This window comes from Canis lupus, chromosome 2 (genome assembly GCF_011100685.1).
Source record: "Canis lupus familiaris isolate Mischka breed German Shepherd chromosome 2, alternate assembly UU_Cfam_GSD_1.0, whole genome shotgun sequence".
In the NCBI taxonomy this organism is placed as follows: domain Eukaryota; kingdom Metazoa; phylum Chordata; class Mammalia; order Carnivora; family Canidae; genus Canis; species Canis lupus.
Window position 1 is genome coordinate 51,793,848 of NC_049223.1, and position 20,257 is coordinate 51,814,104.

At 41.0% G+C, this 20,257-nt stretch overlaps 1 protein-coding gene across 1 annotated transcript in view; it reads left to right on the top strand.

Moving 5' to 3' along the window:
• The window catches only part of MAST4 (microtubule associated serine/threonine kinase family member 4), a 538,573-nt gene that overhangs the window by 461,261 nt on the left and 57,055 nt on the right, over positions 1-20,257 (top strand). Inside the window, 5 exon segments of the mRNA XM_038529583.1 lie at positions 1,915-1,984; positions 7,234-7,312; positions 11,633-11,790; positions 13,970-14,045; positions 16,188-16,397. Of these exon segments, the coding sequence (XP_038385511.1) occupies positions 1,915-1,984; positions 7,234-7,312; positions 11,633-11,790; positions 13,970-14,045; positions 16,188-16,397 (593 nt within the window).

The window sequence follows — 20,257 nt, forward strand, 5'->3', positions numbered from 1 at the left end:
GGGCTAAGAACTGGGTGCCCAGTTACATTGATTTCATTATTTATTCTCAGTGAATTGGGCCACAGGGATTGTTAAACCTCTCATACCTTGGCTTCCAACAATCAATTGTTTTGTTTCTCCTAATAACTCACTGATCGTTTGCTCTGTATGGGGTGTGAGCAAAGTGAACATTTTTTTTCCAAACAGACAAAATCTACACTAAGATTTCTGGCATTAGATTCATTTTCCCTTCAGGAAACAAAAGTTTTTAGCCATCTTGAGTTTTTCCAAAATCTTTTAAGGCCATGAAGAGTGATATGTAAGCTAAATTGGGAAGAGGCAGGAGGGGGATGGGGAGTGGAGATGAAGGTTGTTGAGAAGAGTTGACGGAACTTAATTTAGCCGTGTAGTTAAATGGACAAAAAGAGTCCTGGATTCCTGGATGGCAAAAATGGAATCCATTTCTCCAGGGACCCAAGGAATAACAGATGCAAAGACAGGATAAATTTCATTGCAGCAGAGGGGGAGATGCTTCTAGATTGTCCATAAAGAAATAGGCTTTTCGGTACCTCCTAGTCAAATGGCTTTAATTGTGCTGTCATAAAGTTAATGGCATCTGTTGAAGACATCACTATAAAATTTGCAACCTTAAGGTAATTGAAAAACGTCCGTCGAGACGTACCCAGTCCAGAGTCCTCAAGATAACACTACACTTACCCTCTTTCGTGGGGGAGTCTGTTCTTTTTGTGCACCAGGGGTAAATTGTTTACCACGAGGGACTGACTCGAATGTGCGATCTTGTGTTCCTCGTGCCTGACTACAGCTGTCACTTCCATCGTGACATCAGTAATGTGGGAGCTGGCTGACCGTTAGGGATTAAACGTATCTTCCTAATCTGTTTTCCATGTTTCAGGAATGTACACGATTTCGGTTGGCCGCCTTTCCTCACCTCTTTATTTAAACCAGCTACGGTTCTCTCTGGGGCCTCAGATAATTCCGCCGAGCTAATTAAACATGCAGAGGGAAGCCGGGTGGTCTGCAGTGTCCTGAGCTGCCCCCCACCAGCTGCCTGCCAAGCTCTCTCAATGATCAGCAGCAGGTTGCATGTTCTGATGGAGAAAGTAACGAGCCCCCTAGGAGCTGCGCTCCTTCCAGGCCTTCCAGTCGGCGGGCTGCACTCACCCGCCTCGGCAGGATTCGAGGGAAACACCCTCTGCCAGCCTTTGTGTGCTGGTGGCTTTAAAGCCTGCCTGGCCACTCACAGTCCAGATGCCTAGAAGCAGGGGGACCGTTCAAGAAAAATATCTATGGGGGCTAATCCGGCTGGGCCCCTTGGGCCATCGATCTGGGTCATTTGAGAAATGGGTCCAAACTGCTGGGTTCCCAGTATTTTATGACTAATACTGACACATTTCTGCCTCTAAAATACGTACTCTGGAATACAAGGATTTATTTTTGAGGGCTCAGACATGGACTCAGTTTTCGTGAAACAAAAATGCTAAGCAGAAAGCGCCGCCGCCGCCACCACCACCACCACCAGGTGGAGCATATACTTCCACATCTGTCCAGTTGTTGAAAGGGTTAACATCCAGAAGACTAAGAAGCAGAACATTTGTATATACGATATTCTATAGGGCTGAAATATTAGGGTTATTAATCTCTGGAAGACTGCTGCTTGGTGATAGATGGGTGTGCTTATTCATGTATCTTGCACACACAACCCGTTGTGCTGGGACTCACACCCCTTCCCCTGCCCATTCCCCCCAGCCCTACCCCTGCCCCTGCTCCCTGCAAAACTGAAACATTTTTAAAGAGATGGACATTGGATGAGGATGTACAGAAATGCATCACTAGCAAGGAGATGATTCTGGATGTGATAATGATATAAAAGCCAAATCATGTTATGATTCCTTTTTCCCTTCTTTCTCTTTACAGGAAATAGCCCTCAAGATAGCCCAAGAAATTTCTCCCCCAGTGCCTCAGCCCATTTCTCATTTGCACGGAGGTAAGGACTTCCTGTGAATGGAATTAGTAGAATGTTACATAGAGAATCACATCTCCCGAGCCTCCTCTTCCTCATTTCCCCCCATTCCCCCGCCTTCTGCCTGTGAGATCCTGCCCATCCTCAGAGATGACCTTCTCTGGGGCTTCCTGCCCAGAGATAGCTCTAGACCACCACACAACACCACTTTAACAGTTTGATAATGATTTCTCACTCGTGTTAAAGTTACGTGCACCTCTCTTGGGTCTTCCCTGGATGATGTGCTCCCAGTGAGGGTGAGAAATGACTGTTGGCTTTTTTTTTTCATAGTGCGGTACCTTATACACACTTGATATTCAACAGATTTTTACTGAACTCTCTGAGCTCACATTACAAGGACTTGACTCATCTCTGTGTTGTGATGCTACTGTTTTTGTTGTTTTTGAAAGAGGTTGGTTGATTTTTTTTTTAACAGCCTTTCTTGAAATCACAGGGTATAAACTCTAAGATGCCTCTTTAATTGAGAGCATAAAGCCACCAATTTAGGGACCCCCTTGAGATAAAGCCATGCATGGACTAAATGATAATTTATGATTTCTCTTCATATCTTAGTTAGAATTTGGTACCAAGTGTCAAAGATACATGTGTTCTGTCTGGGTCATTGAGCCGCAAAGACGTCTTGTTTGGAGGATCGTAGACCTGTGATGTAACATCACACCTTGTCAGTTCTGGATCTTCTTCAGTAACTTCCCCAAGTGAGAGAAGTTTACACAGCCATGTTTTCTGTGTTCCGTATTTGGGATCAGTGTACTTCACTTTGTTAGATTCCATCCGTCACCTTCCAAGGCTCTATCACCCCTCCCACACATATACCCTGGCCTCTCCTGCCCAGGAAAAACATATAGAAAACAAAATGCCCTTCCAGCGAGATCTCTGAATATGCAAGATAAATTCAGTTTTTGGTCTGTGTGTCCAGCATATTTGCTTATTTTCCTCAGAGACGTAACTTGACATGGATTAACTTCGCACTTAATAAAGACATGTGTAGTTAAAAAAAAAAAAAAAAAAGATTTGTTTTAACACATTTACCAGCCAGCAAAACCTACAGTGTCCCCAGTGCTATTGTCAGCATGCAATGCATTTACATTACAAAATCCGAAGAAAAGGACCTGTTGGCAGTATTTTCAGAACTCTCTATAATTAGAATTCCCTTGTAAACGTTACACATCCCCCTCCGTAAGGTAAGTGCCTGTGTGTGAAAGGTACCAGTCTTCCACCGTGGGCAGGACACCAGAGCAGTAAGACAGGCTCTCTAAGGAACTTGAAACCTCCACCCTGACTCTTGCCCCAGTTCCAACTTTTATTCTTTTAGCAACTTGTTCCAAGCACCATAAAGAAAATGTGAAAATTAACTGGTACCGCAAAGCCTGTGTTTGCCCAGTTAATATTAATTCGTGACAGTGCTACTCCTCTAAGTAGGAGGGAAAAAATCTTATAAAAACTAATAAACAAGAACCTACCATAGTCTTTAAAACACATCTCTTAAGAGAATGTGCTTAATTACTTTAAGTAATAAGAAAAATGCAAATCTCATTACAGTGTGCATTTGAACATGAGAGGAATCATAGTTTCTTAATCCTGCCAGATTTATAAAAATGAAGAGAATCTGATAATTAAGTGGGAGACTGGAGGATAGATGAATCTGGTTTCTCTGCTGTTTAAAAAAATAAGCAACACCCAGGCATGTTAATTTTTGACAAATAAACCATAGACCATGACAGAAGATTATCACAGGAGACCTCTAGTTCATTTTGCATGAATTTCCAGATGGAACTCCCTCCACACTCTTCAAAAAATATTAATTTAGATAGGGACATGAGCAATCATCTTTTAAAACTTGTATTCAGGTAAACAGAACTCTGTCTTTGCTATAAAAACTCAAATTGATGTATTTTTATTTAACATCTGGTGTCTCTCTCTTCCACTTTGAAGTTGATTTTTATTCACCACTTGTGGGGTCCCCATTCCCTTCCATTCAGTATGCGTTTTCGAGCCTTTAAGAAGTGATACCATTTTGAGACTCTCACATGTTATTATTTTGTATATTTAGCCAATACAGAAGAGACTGCACTGTTTTTAAAATTATTCTTGAATGAAGGGATAAAGATCAGGCTTATTAATGTTTTTTCATTTTACTTAGACCATATGATAATACTCCCCCAGTAGACATCCCCTATAATTTTTTACTAAGTTAAAAGGGATGAAAATGAGCATTGTAGCATAGTAAATTTTGTCAGGAGCAAGGAAACATATTTTTACTTTGCTAATAACTATAGTACTGATTTACAGTCCATCTAATTACAGAATTAACCTTTTTTTCCTTGGCCTTTCCGGGAAGTTGTTGGAGTTCACACATTACATACTGCTTTCACTTCCGTTTGGAAATATAGAGACCTGAATACACGCCATAGGTGTTGCCCAGTGGCCTCATTGTTCCTTACCAGGGTAAATCTCCGAATGTATTTCCACAAGCAAATTACTAGAACAGACTTGCCTGCTAAGTTCAGGTCACTAGACACTTGTTGAGTACTTGGCATAGTTCAGCAGGTTCCAGTATCAACCAGAATGTGAAATGTTCCCTCCAGGGGACTATCACAACTAAACAAGTAAATAAATCTGCTGCTTCTTTATTATAGCTATAATAGGTAGGTTCGTATTGGAACTTTTCATTCTTTGTTGTGCACCGTGTTAATCGGTGTAAATTTTTGTGAATAGTGTTGAAATGATGTGGTTTTTTTTTTTTTTGCAAAACTTTTTGTATTCCATGTTCCCATCAGATGTTTTTCTCTTCTTACCTTTTTACTCAGTTTAACACTAAGAGATTTCTACCGCCAAAAAAAAAAAAAAAAAAAAAGAAAAAAAGAAAAAAATCACTCTTCAAAAAAGCCTTGCTGCTTTGGCTAGAATATAGTGTCTTCGATATAACATTTTATTGGTAGCTACTGCAAAGAGAAGACAACACAGTTGGCAGGATCCAAATTGCACTTGTGTGTGATAGCTTTCTTAAAAAAAAAAGGGCATGCTCTCTCTTAAGTACTGTGTATATATAGCATATATAGTAACTTCTGATGTGCTGTCGTCATGGTAATGAAAATGCAATGGTCCTTTGTGCTCCATTTGAGTCAATAGACATGGAGAACTTGTGGAACTTCCTGAGACATAAATTATTTCTGGTCTATGACTGCACATTCTTGTTTAAACTTCTTCTAGTTGTGTGTTTTCCAGAGTAGGCAAATGTAATTTATGTTTCAAAACTAATAAGAACATGTCTTTTCTTGGAATTGTTCATTCATCTGAAATATATTCATTGATACCTGAGGGAAAGGAGAGTTAATGAATCACAAAACAAAATCACGATGGGGGAAATTGTGCCCATGCTATTTCCAGAGACTAGTTTCTGATAATTGCTATTAAATGGACTGAATAATCCTTTTAAAAATCGTATCCTTTTTTTTTTAACTTCAAAAAATTGGAAGTGTTTAAAATATAAAGTACAACATGAAGTTTTAAGTCTTCAATAACCTATTGAAATAAATATGACCAACTTGTGTCCATTTAATTGATGTCTTCAGAAGCATGGTTTTACAAGTATTTTCTTCTTCAATCTTTAACATTTTTAGTTGTCTAAAAACATCTTTTAAGGACATATGACTTAATTGCTCCCATTCCTTGTATCTGGTATATTTACAAACATTTTATTTTGCTTCTTTTAAAAAAAAAAAAACATACTTGATTCAATTGTACTCCAATCATGGTCACAGAAATGACAGGTAAATTTTACTAAAATTTTAACATTGTATTTCTGTGATTTGTCCACTTGAATTTTTCCATTTTGTCTTTGTAGACCATTTGCGTTTTTTGGAGGCAACATCCATGGTAGCCTGTGATTATATTTTCCCTTGACTGTAACTTAGTCTCAAGTATCAGTTGTTTTTTTTTTGTTGTTGTTTTTTGTTTTGTTTTGTTTTACATAAACATCTAATCGTGACATTTCTCAGATTGAAGTCTAGTGCTGTTGAATCCTCTGACTTCGACTTCCTGTGAATGTGTCTGTGGTAAATTTGGCCCCATCTTATTTCCCACTTGGTAAATTCATACAATCATATGTTACAAAAAGTCTACATACAATGCTCCATCTACAGAAGGCAGTGTGGGCCTTTATAATGTGATTTTCCTGTTTTTCTCTTGGCAAATGTGCATCCGTTTGTTTTCGTGGTGGTATATGATTTGGAAGTCACAGTCTTACTTAAAATAGAATAAATAATGACTCTGGGATGCCAGAGGTTTCAGAAAGTTGTTTTCTGGTGTTCCCTGGCAACAGTATTGTCTCTACTGCTTCATTAAATCATCTGAGATCCTTGTAAGCCTCTAATTCATAACCAGAATCCCCTCCCGGAGGCTCTCCTTTGACCATTTGGAGAGACAACCACTTTCTTCAAGGACTCCTGACAGTTTGGCCTCTTTGACTGAGGTACACAGTTGTACTCTTTGCATTAGCTTCTGCCCCTAGTGGAGAATGTTCATTCTGCCCCTGCTGTCATGGGTCAGAGCTGGGCTGCATCCTCACAACCTCTGCAAGGGGCTTTTGTTGCAACACTTGAGGCAGCCAGATCATGTAGGAAGATAGTAACTCTTCAGAGAGTCTGAATATAAGGTCAGTCACTTTTTTGACGTGAAAGGTTTTTTTGCTTCTTGAGGCTTAAACCAGTCCTGAGCCCCCTCAATCCCTTCCCTGGGATGTGATGAGTAGGACTGTTCCCTTGAAAATAAGTAGAGTCCTTAGGGGGTAATCCAAGTCCCCATAGGGGCTTGTACCTTGCTGGATCTCAGGCTTTGCCAAAGACCCATGGCCTCTGTTACCAGCTTCCAGATATGAGTATTTTTCCTCCTCCCTTTCTGTTTTTATTCATTTGAATCTGCTGAGTGTGACCATTGTAATTATCCCTGGTATTCATTTTGTCAAAGTGCGTTAGTGAGAGATCAATAATATGGATCAACCCATTCACTTTCTACTTGTTTGGGTGTATTGATTCAGTTTAAATAAAAGTCAACCTGCTGTATAATGTTTGTTTACTCTGGCCTTTGCTGAGCATTCCCACATCTTCACTGACCGTATCTGTATCATTCGTTTGACTAAAAATACTCGGTTTCCCTGGGGTTCCCGTGTAACAATACCCCAGCACTGGCCAACGCTCATCTCCCCCTCTCCACAGGACTGATGGACGCCGCTGGTCCTTGGCTTCTCTCCCCTCCTCTGGCTATGGGACAAACACACCCAGCTCCACAGTCTCCGTAAGTGCCTAACTGTTGTCCTCTTGCTCACAACCACAGGTCTCTCTCGCACAGGAGGTGTTGGCTCTGGGTGTCTCTTGGTAGGACAGAGGAGGTCACTTCTGCATGTCTGCTGCTCTGAACAGGTGACCCATCACAAGAGGAGCTGACAAAGGGAAAAAGGACATACTCTTTTGGCTGCAGGCTTTTAAACTATGGTGCATAAATTGAGTTAAGTCCCAGGATCACAAGTTTGGAGGAGATTGGGAGCTTTCGTTTTAATGCCATTTGGTGTAGTTGGGGTGGGGGAGAGGGAAATGCAATCTGGTTTTATTGCTTTGGTTCCACACCAGTGATATCAGTACTGAAAACACCATTAAACTTTGATGGCCTAGGTCTTTTCTTTTTTCCTTGCGTGGCTTAGATGCAGGGTTTTTTTGTTTGTTTGTTTTTGTTGTTTTGTTTCTTTGTTTTTCTCCTTCGAAGAAAAAAAAATGGCAAGCCTTAAATTTGTACCTTCTAGGTAAGAAATTTTTTGAAGGAGAGATTAAAAAGAATTTAGTAGTAAGTTAAGACAAAGAGACAAGATGAAACCATGAAAATAGAATAGAAAAAAGGATACTCTTGCCCCAAACCGTAACATTTCAACAAGAGCCCTAGCAATTAATGGAAACGATTCAGTAAGTTAGATAGATGCTTTCTCAGTTTAAATTAGTGATATTGTGGGATATCTGTCTCTGCAGAGCTTCAGAAGCTGGTGGTCATTAAGAAAGACCAGGCATGTTGTAGGTGTTCAATACATACCTAATGAAATGGTCCAAATGCCCTTGAACAAGCCAGGAATGTGGACCTCATGATTTCAGATTTCTTTCTGGTACATTTCCATCTTCATTTTGTCAAAATCTGTGTTTTATTGTATAGGGTTGTGCATCCATTGTTTTGTTGTGGTGTTGGTGCTGGTTTTTCACAGACCTCAGCCCCGTGCTAAGCATCTAGATTCAGCCACTTAATAGTACTTGCATTGAAAAGACACAACAATTGAGGTGCTTGGGTGGCCCAGTAGGTTAAGCATGCAGCTCTTGATTTTGGCTCAGGCCACAATCTCAGGATCTCAGGATCATGGGATTGAGCCCTGGGTCAGGCTCCTCCCTCAGCAGGGAGTCTGCTAGAGATTTTCTCTTTCCCTGCCTACTCACTCTCTCTCTCTCTCTCTCAAATAAATTTTTTTAAAAAAGAAAGGACACTGTAATTAAATTTATAAACTAACTGGCATCATCACTGCCTTATATTATGTGTTTCCAGGATCCCAGATCCAACACAATGTGAGTTTTCTGGAGCACCTTTAATATACTGCCTTATTAAAATGTGCTGGATTATTTTTACCATCTCCTTTGTATTTTATTGAGGAGAGGTCATTTATTTCCCTATCCTCTATTCCATTTTGTTGTGGTATGTGACTTTATTGTCCATTTTGATACTTTTGGTGAAGTGTCCTGACAGTCCTGAGTAGTTTCAGTGACACAGAAACCTCCCATCAAGAGAGGATGCTTCAAACTCATGAATGGCTTCAGCAGATAAAACCATCACTAAATAACTGTGAAGTCACCCTGGGATTCTGTGTCCAGAACCATCACTGGTCACTGGTTGATTTTAGCTCTCTTGAAAACGTGGATAACTCCAGTGTGAAAATCAATGCTAAAACTGACCAAAAAGAAAAACAAGGGTACTTTCTGAAATTTAAGAATTCTTCAGATTTTCACTCCACTAAGTGAGTCCCTGATCTCTGCTAAAAACCCTTACCTCATATTTTTCTGTTGTCCAATATCATCATCCTTTGTGGACCCCATTTGGTACCTTCTGAGTCCCTGGGGCCATTTTGCTGGCCGACAGTTGTCCCCAGTGCCATAAACCCATCCTTTGTCACTTAGATATGGTATCCACCCTCTGCCTATTTGTACCTCGCTTGTTCCAACTGAGATGAGAGAGACTCTCTCCCCCAAGGAGCTCCTTGCCTCCTCCCTTACTCAGTAGTGTTAAGGTCATAACACTTACTAACCCTGGCGTTGTGCATTTTGCTATATTCCCCATCAGTAAATCTGAGGCACTTTACTTAAGGAGTTGAGTTCTGTGGCTACATATCATGGTATAATCACAAAATTTTCCTCTCAAGAGTCAATACTTGCTAACATTTTGTTACATTTGCTACCTACTGTTTTTAAAATAAATCGTTATTTTGTTTAATAAATATTAAGGACACAAGTAAAGCCCTTCCCACCCAGGCCCTTTCTGGTCCTTCCCTCCATAGAGGGAACCAACCCTCCTGTGGTGGGCTTGGTGTCATTTCTATGCAAGTACAGGCCCTTGATTCCTTACGTGAAACTCTAGAGCCCAGTGGGTTTAGGAAACAATTTTCATATTTTAGGAAGGTAACACAATCCCTGTACAGGACACAACAGCCCAGCAGCAACTGGGTTAGCAATCAAACATACTAATATTTCTTCAGCAGTCTGAATCAACATTCACACTAAGTGGATTGAATACATATTTTAAAGAGCTTTCCATCAGCTCAGTTGATGCTGTGCCACCAAAAGGGATTACTGTAAACTTATGAATAAACTTCTGGGTGTTACGGTTTTGAAGTCTTGGATGTAGAACCATAGACATTGAGTTTCCTCTGAGACCTATGTACAGATTCTTAATTCTGTTTTTTTATGTGCTAATTTCTTTATCTTCCCTTTTATCACTACTGCTTCTCTCCTGCTTGCAGTTATTTTATTATTCTTTTCCTGATTGCTTGAGTTGACTTAGTTTGTGTTTTGTTTTCTTTCCATAGTGAAAAGTATTTAAGACCGTGCCTGTACCTTCTGAATAGAGATTTGGTTTATTTCATAAATCTTTCTAGTAGCGTTCTCATTTTTATGGCTTATAAAACAATCTCATTACATTATAAAAATTCCTCTTTGTCTCAGTATGTACTTAAAAGGTGTTTTATAATTTCAAGGTATGAGGGTAAGTTTAAGCTTTAGTCATTAATTTCTACTGTTCCTACATTGTGATGCTTCAGTGTTTATGAAGTGTATTGTGAACCTAATGACAGCTTTAAAAAAAAAAAAGACTGCTAAAACTGAGATTTCAGATGAATGTTACACTTACAAAGATGCGTATTCTAATCACGATTCTATTGCTCAAAAATTTCTCAATCTCCTTTGTTAGAATTCTTATAGAGTTTACCTCTCAGTAAAAACAAAAAGGCTCTTTATATTACATTTCTCATTAAAAACAGTGTTATTTAGCTATTCACCTTTCCTACATTACCTTGCTCTAAGTATCAAGTTCAGTTTTCAAAAAACAAATCTATATGCAAGGTATTAAAAAACTGACCACCACTGAAGCTGCTTTAAAAAAAAAAAAAAAAAAAAGAAAAAAAGTCCTAGCCGAAGGAAAAAAGAAAAAAAATGCAATTTTTAAAACAATGACATTAGTGAGAAAAGGATCTTCATCTCTTGCCCTTTTTACCCAAGGCCTATATCAAGGCTCAAAAGACAGCAGGCTTTGTAAAGGAAGATTTCATTACCTTATTTATGATCACACATCATAAAATTCATTTTATATTACTCACCTGAAAGTCACAGTGTTTCATCGTGAGCAGTGTTCCAAACAAGGGTACCATCCGCAGTTGAGAACTAATCTGTCGCTTCATGCACTCAGATTCTCCAGGTGTTAACTTTTCTCTTTGCTTCGGCTTTGAAAGTGTCTTGCCCATTTTCAGAGCCTGAGTTTTCTTTTTTTTTTTTTAAAGATTTTATTTATTTATTTATTTATTTATTTATTATTTAGAGAGCTGGCATGAACAGGGGGAGGAGCTAAGGGAGAGGGAGAAAGAGAATCTCTTTTTTTTTTTTTTTAATTTTTATTTATTTATGATAGTCACACAGAGAGAAAGAGAGAGAGGCAGAGACACAGGCAGAGGGAGAAGCAGGCTCCATGCACCGGTAGCCCGATATGGGATTCGATCCCGGGTCTCCAGGATCACGCCCTGGGCCAAAGGCAGGCGCCAAACCGCTGCGCCACCCAGGGATCCCCTGAGTTTTCTACAAGACAGGAAAGTATGTTTTGGGAAATGGTCTTATAGACAAAGGAGATGAAATATGGAGGGCATTTTGACCTCGCAGAGAAAGCAGCAAGGGTATCTGTATTTTAAACGTTGATGATTGTAATTATAACCTGAAAAGGCAACAATATAAAATGGTGCTGTCCTCCAGGTTCACTGTTTTAATTGCTAATTCACTTGAAGTCTTTCATTCGAAGGTGGTCCCCTAACCTCACTGTGGTTTGTTGTAGTCCTCCTCTTCCTCCCAGGAGAAGCTGCATCAGTTACCGTACCAACCAACACCAGATGAATTGCACTTCCTCTCGAAACATTTTTGTACTACCGAAAGCATCGCCACGGAAAACAGATGCAGGAACACGCCCATGCGCCCCCGTTCCCGGAGTCTGAGGTATGTGGACCTGATTGAAAAATGTGACTTCATTGGATTATCTGTTTTTAACCATTTCAAGGGAAGCCTCTTGGTCCTCTAATTCGTCTGTGTGTAAATTGATTTGTGATCGACCCCCAGATATAGTGTGATTTTTTTTCCCCATCTCTACATGATATTATTAATTACGACTGGAAGGCATCTGACTGTTTTCCTTTTAATTTCTCTCAGTTTGTTAATTGGGGTAGTAGCAGTAATCACAATGGACTAAAGGGACCTCCTGTGAAACCTTCTTGCCATTGGAAATTGCAAGACCTACCATTTGTGGTGTGGGAGCGCTTCATGTTCCTATGTGAAGAGGGGTAAAGCTTGGCTGAGAAGGAAGGACAGCAAAAATAAAAGGATTTTCATTCAGATTCCATTTTATAAAAGTTTGCCCCTATTTTTCATTCTTTTTCCCAATCATGAGTTTTACTTTTTCCAAGATTATGAGTAGATTGTTAGGGGTTTATGTCCCTTGAATTTAGACATTGAGTAGGACCAGATATAGATAGATAGATAGATAGATAGATAGATAGATAGATAGATAGATAGATAGATAGATAATAGTTTGATTAGGGGTTTATGTCCCTTGAATTTTTTTTTTTTTTTGTCCCTTGAATTTAGACATTGAATAGGGCCAGATATATACATACATACAGGTAGATCAATCGATTGGTCAATCAGTCTTAGTTTTTTGTTTTTTGGGATGTAGACTCTAAAACAGAGATTTGTTCAGGATGTTTATTAGGGAGTGCTCGGGATTTATACCTAAGGAAGGCAAGCAAGCCAACCTGGGCAGAGAGAACTACAGCTGCCACACAGCCAACACCATCAGGAGCTCTAGGGATGGCAGGGCACATCAGAGTTGTCCCTCTGTGCCAGTTGGCCCTTACTTTTTCTCCGTACCTCCGTCACTGAGTGTGGTACCCTGGGGAGGAGGTGGCCTAGGTGAGGTGACTGCTGCTGAGGCTATCTCTGAAGGGACTAAGGGCTGATGGCTTCTGCTGTCCCAGCAGTGGCGGGTAGCAGGTCCTTCCCTGTGGGATGATCAAGGCAGTCCGTCTCCAGTGTGAAATCTTGATGTTGCAGAATTGGTGAACTTTCCTGTTTAAGATTTCGTTATAAAATTATTTGGTTGGGTGTTCAGCTGAATATCAAGGTTTACTGAGGAAGGTTTTCCCCTGTATCTTTTTTTTTTTTTTTAAGTAAACTCTCCATCCAATGTGGGGCTCACATTCATGAACCCAAGACCAAGGGTCGCATGTTCTACTGACTGAGCCAGCCCGGGGCCCCGTCCCCTTTGTACCTTTTTTTTTAGTATCATAAATGAGTAATAAATGTAGCCATATTGAATGATTTGGGAATGGGTTATTGTGTTGAGTTAGTGAATAAAAGGTCAGTTTTATGGATTCACTTAGAGGTGGTGTATTTTACCATGTGGGTGCCCATTTTATGGTTTAATGAAAGGACTTCCTGGGATATCCGGCACAGGCTGTCTTCTCCCAGGAATGTAAACACGCTGAAGTTGTACAACTGTGTACCACTAGGAAGAACCACGACCCTACTATTTTGAAATAAAGAAAAGTGCACCACAATTATGTGACTCTGTTGCATATTGTACGTAATGCTTACCTCAGCATCCCAAATACATATTTGCTAGGCTAGAAAATGGATTTCAGTGGCAACACCTGTGCTGTGGAAGACTCTCAGACCTCTCCCGTGGCACATGGCCGAGCGCAGGTGTATGATAGAGCCGTGAAATTACACCGCTCACTGTGTCCTAGATGTTGCCGTTTGCAACCATCCTGTTTTGTTTTATATTGCAATTCATTAATTGGTTTCCAGAACTACAGAAATGCATTCTACATACAGAGCATAATCTCAATCGGAGAACATTTCTGAACTAGTTTTATATTGTCGCGATCATTACTTTGTGGCATTCCATTTCTAGAGCTTCCCTTTTGAGTCCTATTCAGGGTGTCACTGCTTATGGGCATTTATGTGTGTACTAATGACTGATTTTGTAGTTTATTACCTAATATACTTTTCTTATGAAGGTCATATAGTACTTTTGATCCCGCCAATTGTTGATAAATAAAAAGCTTATTTTCATTTCATGCTGAGGCAAGTGTAAAAGGGTAATTTGCTTTGCTTGCAGCCCTGGACGTTCTCCTGCATGCTGTGACCATGAAATAATTATGATGAACCATGTCTACAAAGAAAGGTTCCCCAAGGTAATGAATTGAATTGAAGATGCCGAGCATCCAAACGAACAGACACCGTGGGTGTCGCATCTGTAAGGTGGTTTTGTTATGGGAAGTAATGGTCCGATCCAGTAGTAATGAGTTAGACTTGTGTAAAACAGCACCATAGCTTCTAACAAAGGTGAAAATCACTAAATATCTTTTTGAAACAACTGAGGACTTGCGACACTCTTCCGTGTGCTAAACTGCCACTAAGGTGAATCCTGCTGGTTGCCCTACCCACCGGGCGGGCCTGATGAGGTGCCCCTGGGAGCACGAGCCTCTACACCCTCTCGCCCCTCTGCCCGTGGTCTGGGCCTGCTGCTGAGGCATCAGGCAGCCATCGTTTTTCTTCCTTAGAAGCCTGCAGAGTGCTATGTGATGAAAGTCTTTATTTAAAAAAAAAAAAATAGGCAAAGAAAACCTCATTTTTCTTTTCTGTGACTTTCTATCACTTCAACAACTATATGTCTAAAAAATATTCATTTAGAAGGGAAGGGAAAATTGCAGTGTTCCCCACGAGACTAGCAAAGGGAATTCAAGTTGAACCAGAGAGGATTTGCTGAAGAGCCGTTGCCAGGTGCCCTGGCTGCACAAACCAGCTTTGACACTACCCATCATCTGGTTCCCACGGCCTTTCCCCTCCACGTTCCTACACATTCAAGAGGAGATAACCTTTCCGTCGTGTTCTTGTTCCTCCCCTACTACTTGTGTAGCCCAAGGCAAGGAAACGAAGGGGGAAAAAAATCTCTGGTTTCATAAATCACAAGTAGAGTACTTATTATTTGTAATGAACCTGACATTGATGTCCTTAATTAAAACCGTCTTAGCTATTAATTACATGTCCCTTGTTCACCAGGGAAATAGGTCCTGGACTCTACGCAGTTCATGCTAGTTGGGATTTTAGAGAGAGGAGGAATGGGAGGCAGAGGGAACCCCCTCCCCACCCCTGCACAGATAATTAATATAAGCAGGGGAGATATTGATTAGGCAGGAGAGCCTCACAGAGAATAAAATCAAAGTTGGAAAGGGAATTTTTGATACATGTTACCAAGGGAATCTCCTTGGCCTTTTGCTCATGATATAGAGCTTTCTGAGAGTAGGATAAGGATGTTCCTGGTACGTGAAAACAACTCTTGGCCCGCCCTGTGGGATTCTAGCAACGGTCCTGAGTTTTGAATAGGTAAGGACATAACTTGATTTTTTTTTTATTATTTATTTATGATAGGCACACAGTGAGAGAGAGAGGCAGAGACACAGGCAGAGGGAGAAGCAGGCTCCATGCACCGGGAGCCCGATGTGGGTTCGATCCCGGGTCTCCAGGATCGCGCCCTGGGCCAAAGGCAGGCGCCAAACCGCTGCGCCACCCAGGGATCCGTAACTTGATATTTTTGAGCATCCATCAGGAGAAAGAGCTCAAGATCTAAAATGAAAGCATAACAATGCACGGTTATTCTTTGGCTTATTTGAAGAAGCTTACATGGACCATTTTATATTTGATAGGATAGGAAAAAATAATAATAATCACCCTAAGATAGTCAGTTTCCTTGCATCCTTCAAATCTTCCATGTGATAAGGCTGCTGTTGCTGCTTTTAAAAAAGAGAGACTTTAAACGCATGCCGGATGTTGCATGCACCTGCCGAATTACTGAGTTCTGCCTCCAAAACTAACAATACAGTATATGGTAACTAAACTGAATTTAAATTAAAAATTCTTTTAAAAAATAGACTTTTTTTAGAGAGGTTCTAGGTTCACAGCAAAATTGAACTGAAAGTACTGATGATTCTCATATACCCCCCACCATGCCCCCCTCAACCCACTCCCTGCATCCCGACACATGCGCCCATGTACTCTCCTCCCACGAACATCCCCCACCAGAGTGGTTCATTTGTTAACAATCAATGACACAATCGCCCAAAGTCCATAGTTAACCTTAAGGTTCACTGTTCATGGTGTATATTCTTTGAGTTGGGTTTTGACAAATACGTAATGACAGGATGTATACACCATTAGTTTCTAGAATTCTATTTCATGATTTGTGGAGATCTCTGCAAATGCTAGATAAATGTGATGATTGTGCACGTGTGTCTTTTGTTGTATTTCATCTGTGTGTTCCTGTCTTCTCTAATTAGGCTACGGCTCAGATGGAAGAGCGTCTGAAGGAAATTATCACCAGCTACTCCCCTGACCACGTTCTTCCTCTAGCAGATGGAGTGCTTAGTTTCACTCACCATCAGATTATTGAACTGGCTCGAGATTGTTTGGATAAATCCCACCAGGGTCTCATCACCTCACGATACTTCCTTGAATTACAGCACAAATTAGATAAATTGCTACAAGAGGTATGAACCAGACACCATATATGGTTTTCTGAGTTGTTTTTGCTTTCCCCCTGAAAAAAGAAATATATCGTGAGTGCATTTGCTCCCGCGTTTTTTTTTTTTTTTTTTTTTTTTTTTAAATTTTTATTTATTTATGATAGTCACAGAGAGAGAGAGAGAGGCAGAGACATAGGCAGAGGGAGAAGCAGGCTCCATGCACCGGGAGCCTGACGTGGGATTCGATCCCGGGTCTCCAGGATCGCGCCCTGGGCCAAAGGCAGGCGCTAAACCACTGCGCCACCCAGGGAGCCCTGCTCCCGCGTTTTAACCATGAGGATAGAGTTCATATTCCAGGGAAGCAAAGAAGAAGAAAAAAACCTGATTGCTACTTGCTATAAATTGATTCCCGTCATCATTTATAGTAATAGAAAGTTAATGTAATAACCTTTACAGGAACCTCGGGACCCAACAATCTATGGCTCTGGGATAAGTGGATTGTGAAGGATTTTGAGGCAGCGATTTTCCCCCTACCCCCAACCAGAAAGTTATAAATTGCCTGAGTGCGTGTGTGTTATTTGATGATGCTATCTGGTTCTAATATCTGGAAAAGCTAAATGGAAAATGGTTGGCTTCTTCCAGGCCGTGTGTCCTATTAATTAACCTAAGCATGGTATTGGGTAGTAAATGGGAACTTATATTTTCATTAGTGTCAGTTCCTCTTCTAACAAAATATCCAATTTCCAAAAGACAGATAAACACAGGACCTGCCTGAGCCTAGCACTTGAATGTGTAGCTCCTGATAACACCGGGACAGGAAGGGACGTGTAGGGCGGGTGCAATTAGTGCATATGTTGCTCTTGTGACTGAAATTGGTCAGCCACAGCTTAAAAGGGAAACCTTATTTAGCCCATATATTTGGAGATATATATATATATATATATATATATATATATAGTGTTTTTCTCCCTCTTAGGGCAGAAGTTACGCCCACGTCAGCATACTTGTAGGTGGTTTTCCCTAAGCATGAATATGTACATAATTGCGTGGAACTGAAGCAAAATGTTAGCATCCTGGTTTTCCGGAAATCCATCTGTCTTTGCCCCTACTGAATTTAGTTCTGACCAGGAGCCACTATTTTTCTTTTCTTTCCCATCCACACATCCCAACAGAGTTTCCTATCCTCTGTTTCCATTACTCCTATTTCAACCTTCTGTAGTCCATCAGGCGGTGTTTCTCACCCCGTGCTTTAGGGGTGATTTTCTTGATTTTGATTTTTTGTTCGTTTCCAATTCATCTTGCACCAAGTCTCCTGTCAGTTAAAATGAAAATAAATCTATGGGAAAATGAGCGTGCATTTGGGTGTATAAGAAATGTAAAAATGGGAGAGTCGACACTTGCTCTCAGTAATGGTCCTTACCTCGTCGCAGGCTGCTGACAGCCGAGGGACTGGCACCAGCAGAGGGTACAGGGGCTGGGTGGGCAGGGACCTCTGTCTGTCGTATTCATCCAGGATAGTGCCCACCCCACAGAAGAACTTCTGTGGAAGGACTGGCTTCTGCCCTCCTGTCACTAAACTCACTGAAGTCCTCTGTCCTCCTCACTGTCATACCCGCTGGACATCTAACCGGAGCAGGCCTGTTTTACTGGAATATTATCAAACTTAGCAACACTCAAAACCTCAGGTGCTGTCTTATTAACCTCCCTCCTTTGAAGACTTTCTTATTGTTAGTCCCTCTGTTTCTTCTCTGCTTCTTCTTAACTCGTATTTTCTGAAAGTTAGTTTTTCCTGTGACCGGATCTGCGGCCCACCTTTGCCCTCTCCTGTGACCTCGTTGGCTCTCTCAGAGGCCTGTGAGCTCTCACGGCTCCCGTTCTGTATCTCAGACCAGCAGCTGTCCCTAAGATTTCAGATTCATGTGTCTGCCTGACTACTGAGTAGCCTTCTACCGAGGCAGTAATCCTAACCCTCAAATTCTTGCTTCTCTGCGTTTGTAAGAACATCTAACAGTCTTTGGTGGTGCCATTCTGCCTACAAGGAAAGACCCTGACATGGCCCGTTGAGCACAAGGCATCCTAATGATCTGTTTTGGGGCTTTGCTTCAACATCGTGCGAGGGCTCTGGGAAGGGATAGAGATCGTATCCACATCACCTTGAACTCTCTGGTACCTAGCGCCGTGGCTAGTCCTTGCTTCCTCAGTAACTGTGGAAGGAAGGGAGAAAGAAGATACATAGGTTTGTATGCCCAAATATTTGATTTACCATCAAATAATGCACTTCAGTTCATCTTAATCAAATTAGCTCTTGAAAACCGCTAGGAACAATGTGCATATTACTTGCTATGAGAATGTCTTGAAAATATTTGTTAAATGGTACATTTTTAAAAATATATTTTATTTGAGAGAGAGAGAGAAAGCACAAACAGGGAGTGGGGAGGGGCAGAGAGAGAAGCAGCCTCCCCACTGAGCAGGGAGCCCGACCTGGGGCTCGATCCCAGAGCCCTGGGATCGTGGCCTAAGCCAAAGGCAGATGCTTCACATTGGACCATCCAGGCCCCACATGGTGCATTTTTAAACAGAAGAAGCAGGTAAGAGAGCAACTCTGTAGTCAGCCTCTGCAAGATCCTCCTTCTCTAGGTCCACAGTTCTGTCCCAGGGTATTATCACAATTACTAGTTTAGTCCTGTGTTTTTAATTCCTTCAGAAGCTTCTCTGGAAAGGATGGAATCAATATCCAAGTCTATTCATGTTGAAATCCCCCCAGCCACCCACCGTGAGGCACCTGAATGGAGCCTGCTTAAGATTCTCCCTCCCTTTCCCCGCCCCTTGTGTGCTTGCTTGCTCTCTCTCTCTCACACACACACACACAAAAAAACCTTAAATAATAAATAAATTGTTGGTTTATAGGAAAATGCGTCTTTGGGACAGAGAAGCATGTATACTTGTGGTATGAAAAGCCTTGTTGAATGAATAAGAATGTTTTCTTGTTTATCTGCACAGATAAACATTTTCTTTCATCCTTTTGTGAAAATTAAAACTATCTTTAGAATCACATTGACAGCGTCCTTCCAGACTTTGGAGCTAAACAGTCCCAGGAGAACTTATGCCTTTTCGAAGGAGCCCTTATTATGGGAATTGGCTTTGCCTTCCCCAGGAAGCAATGGTTGTCACTTCCAGCTGTGACATTGTGTGCCCCCCCCCCCACCCCTGGCTATCTCCTGGCCATTTTCCCTGTTGTCAGTTTTTCGTGGACCCAGACAGGGTCCCCCTGTGACTTCGAGCAGCAGCTTGATTTAACTGATACCTTTTCAAAGTCCTGAGGTCCAGGTCAATTCCAGATGAATGCTTTTATGCCTCCATGTGTTATCTCACTTAGGTGTGTTTGCCAAAGAAAGTCATATACGTAGGAAACTATAACCTGCTCAAATATGGGCCTTAGTATTTTTTACAGCAGCCAGCACTTAAAATACAAACACAGGGTATCCATTAGTGTTGGTGCTTGCTGTTGGCAGCCTGGAAACTCTCTCTCTTCTCATGCTAAGTGTGTGATTTTGTTTGGTGTTGCCTTAACAAAACTCCCTCCCCAGTAATGTTAGTAGATAAAATATTATTTGAGTTAACATTACCCATTGTATGTTTTGGCTTGAGTTACAGCTGATAATCCTTAGAAGCAAGAAGCAGGAATGAACTGATTATTTTTACAGTTTTTAAAATGGAATTTGTATAATCTAACTCAGCTATTTGAAGATTTTTTTAAGATACAGAGTTCATGTTTCTCTTTGAAGAGAGCAGCAAAACATGTCCAGGCTTTTTAGATTTTCTTTATATTCCTGAATTCCAAAAGCAGTTAATTATTACGGTAAGAGGAAATTCTGTATGTAGCC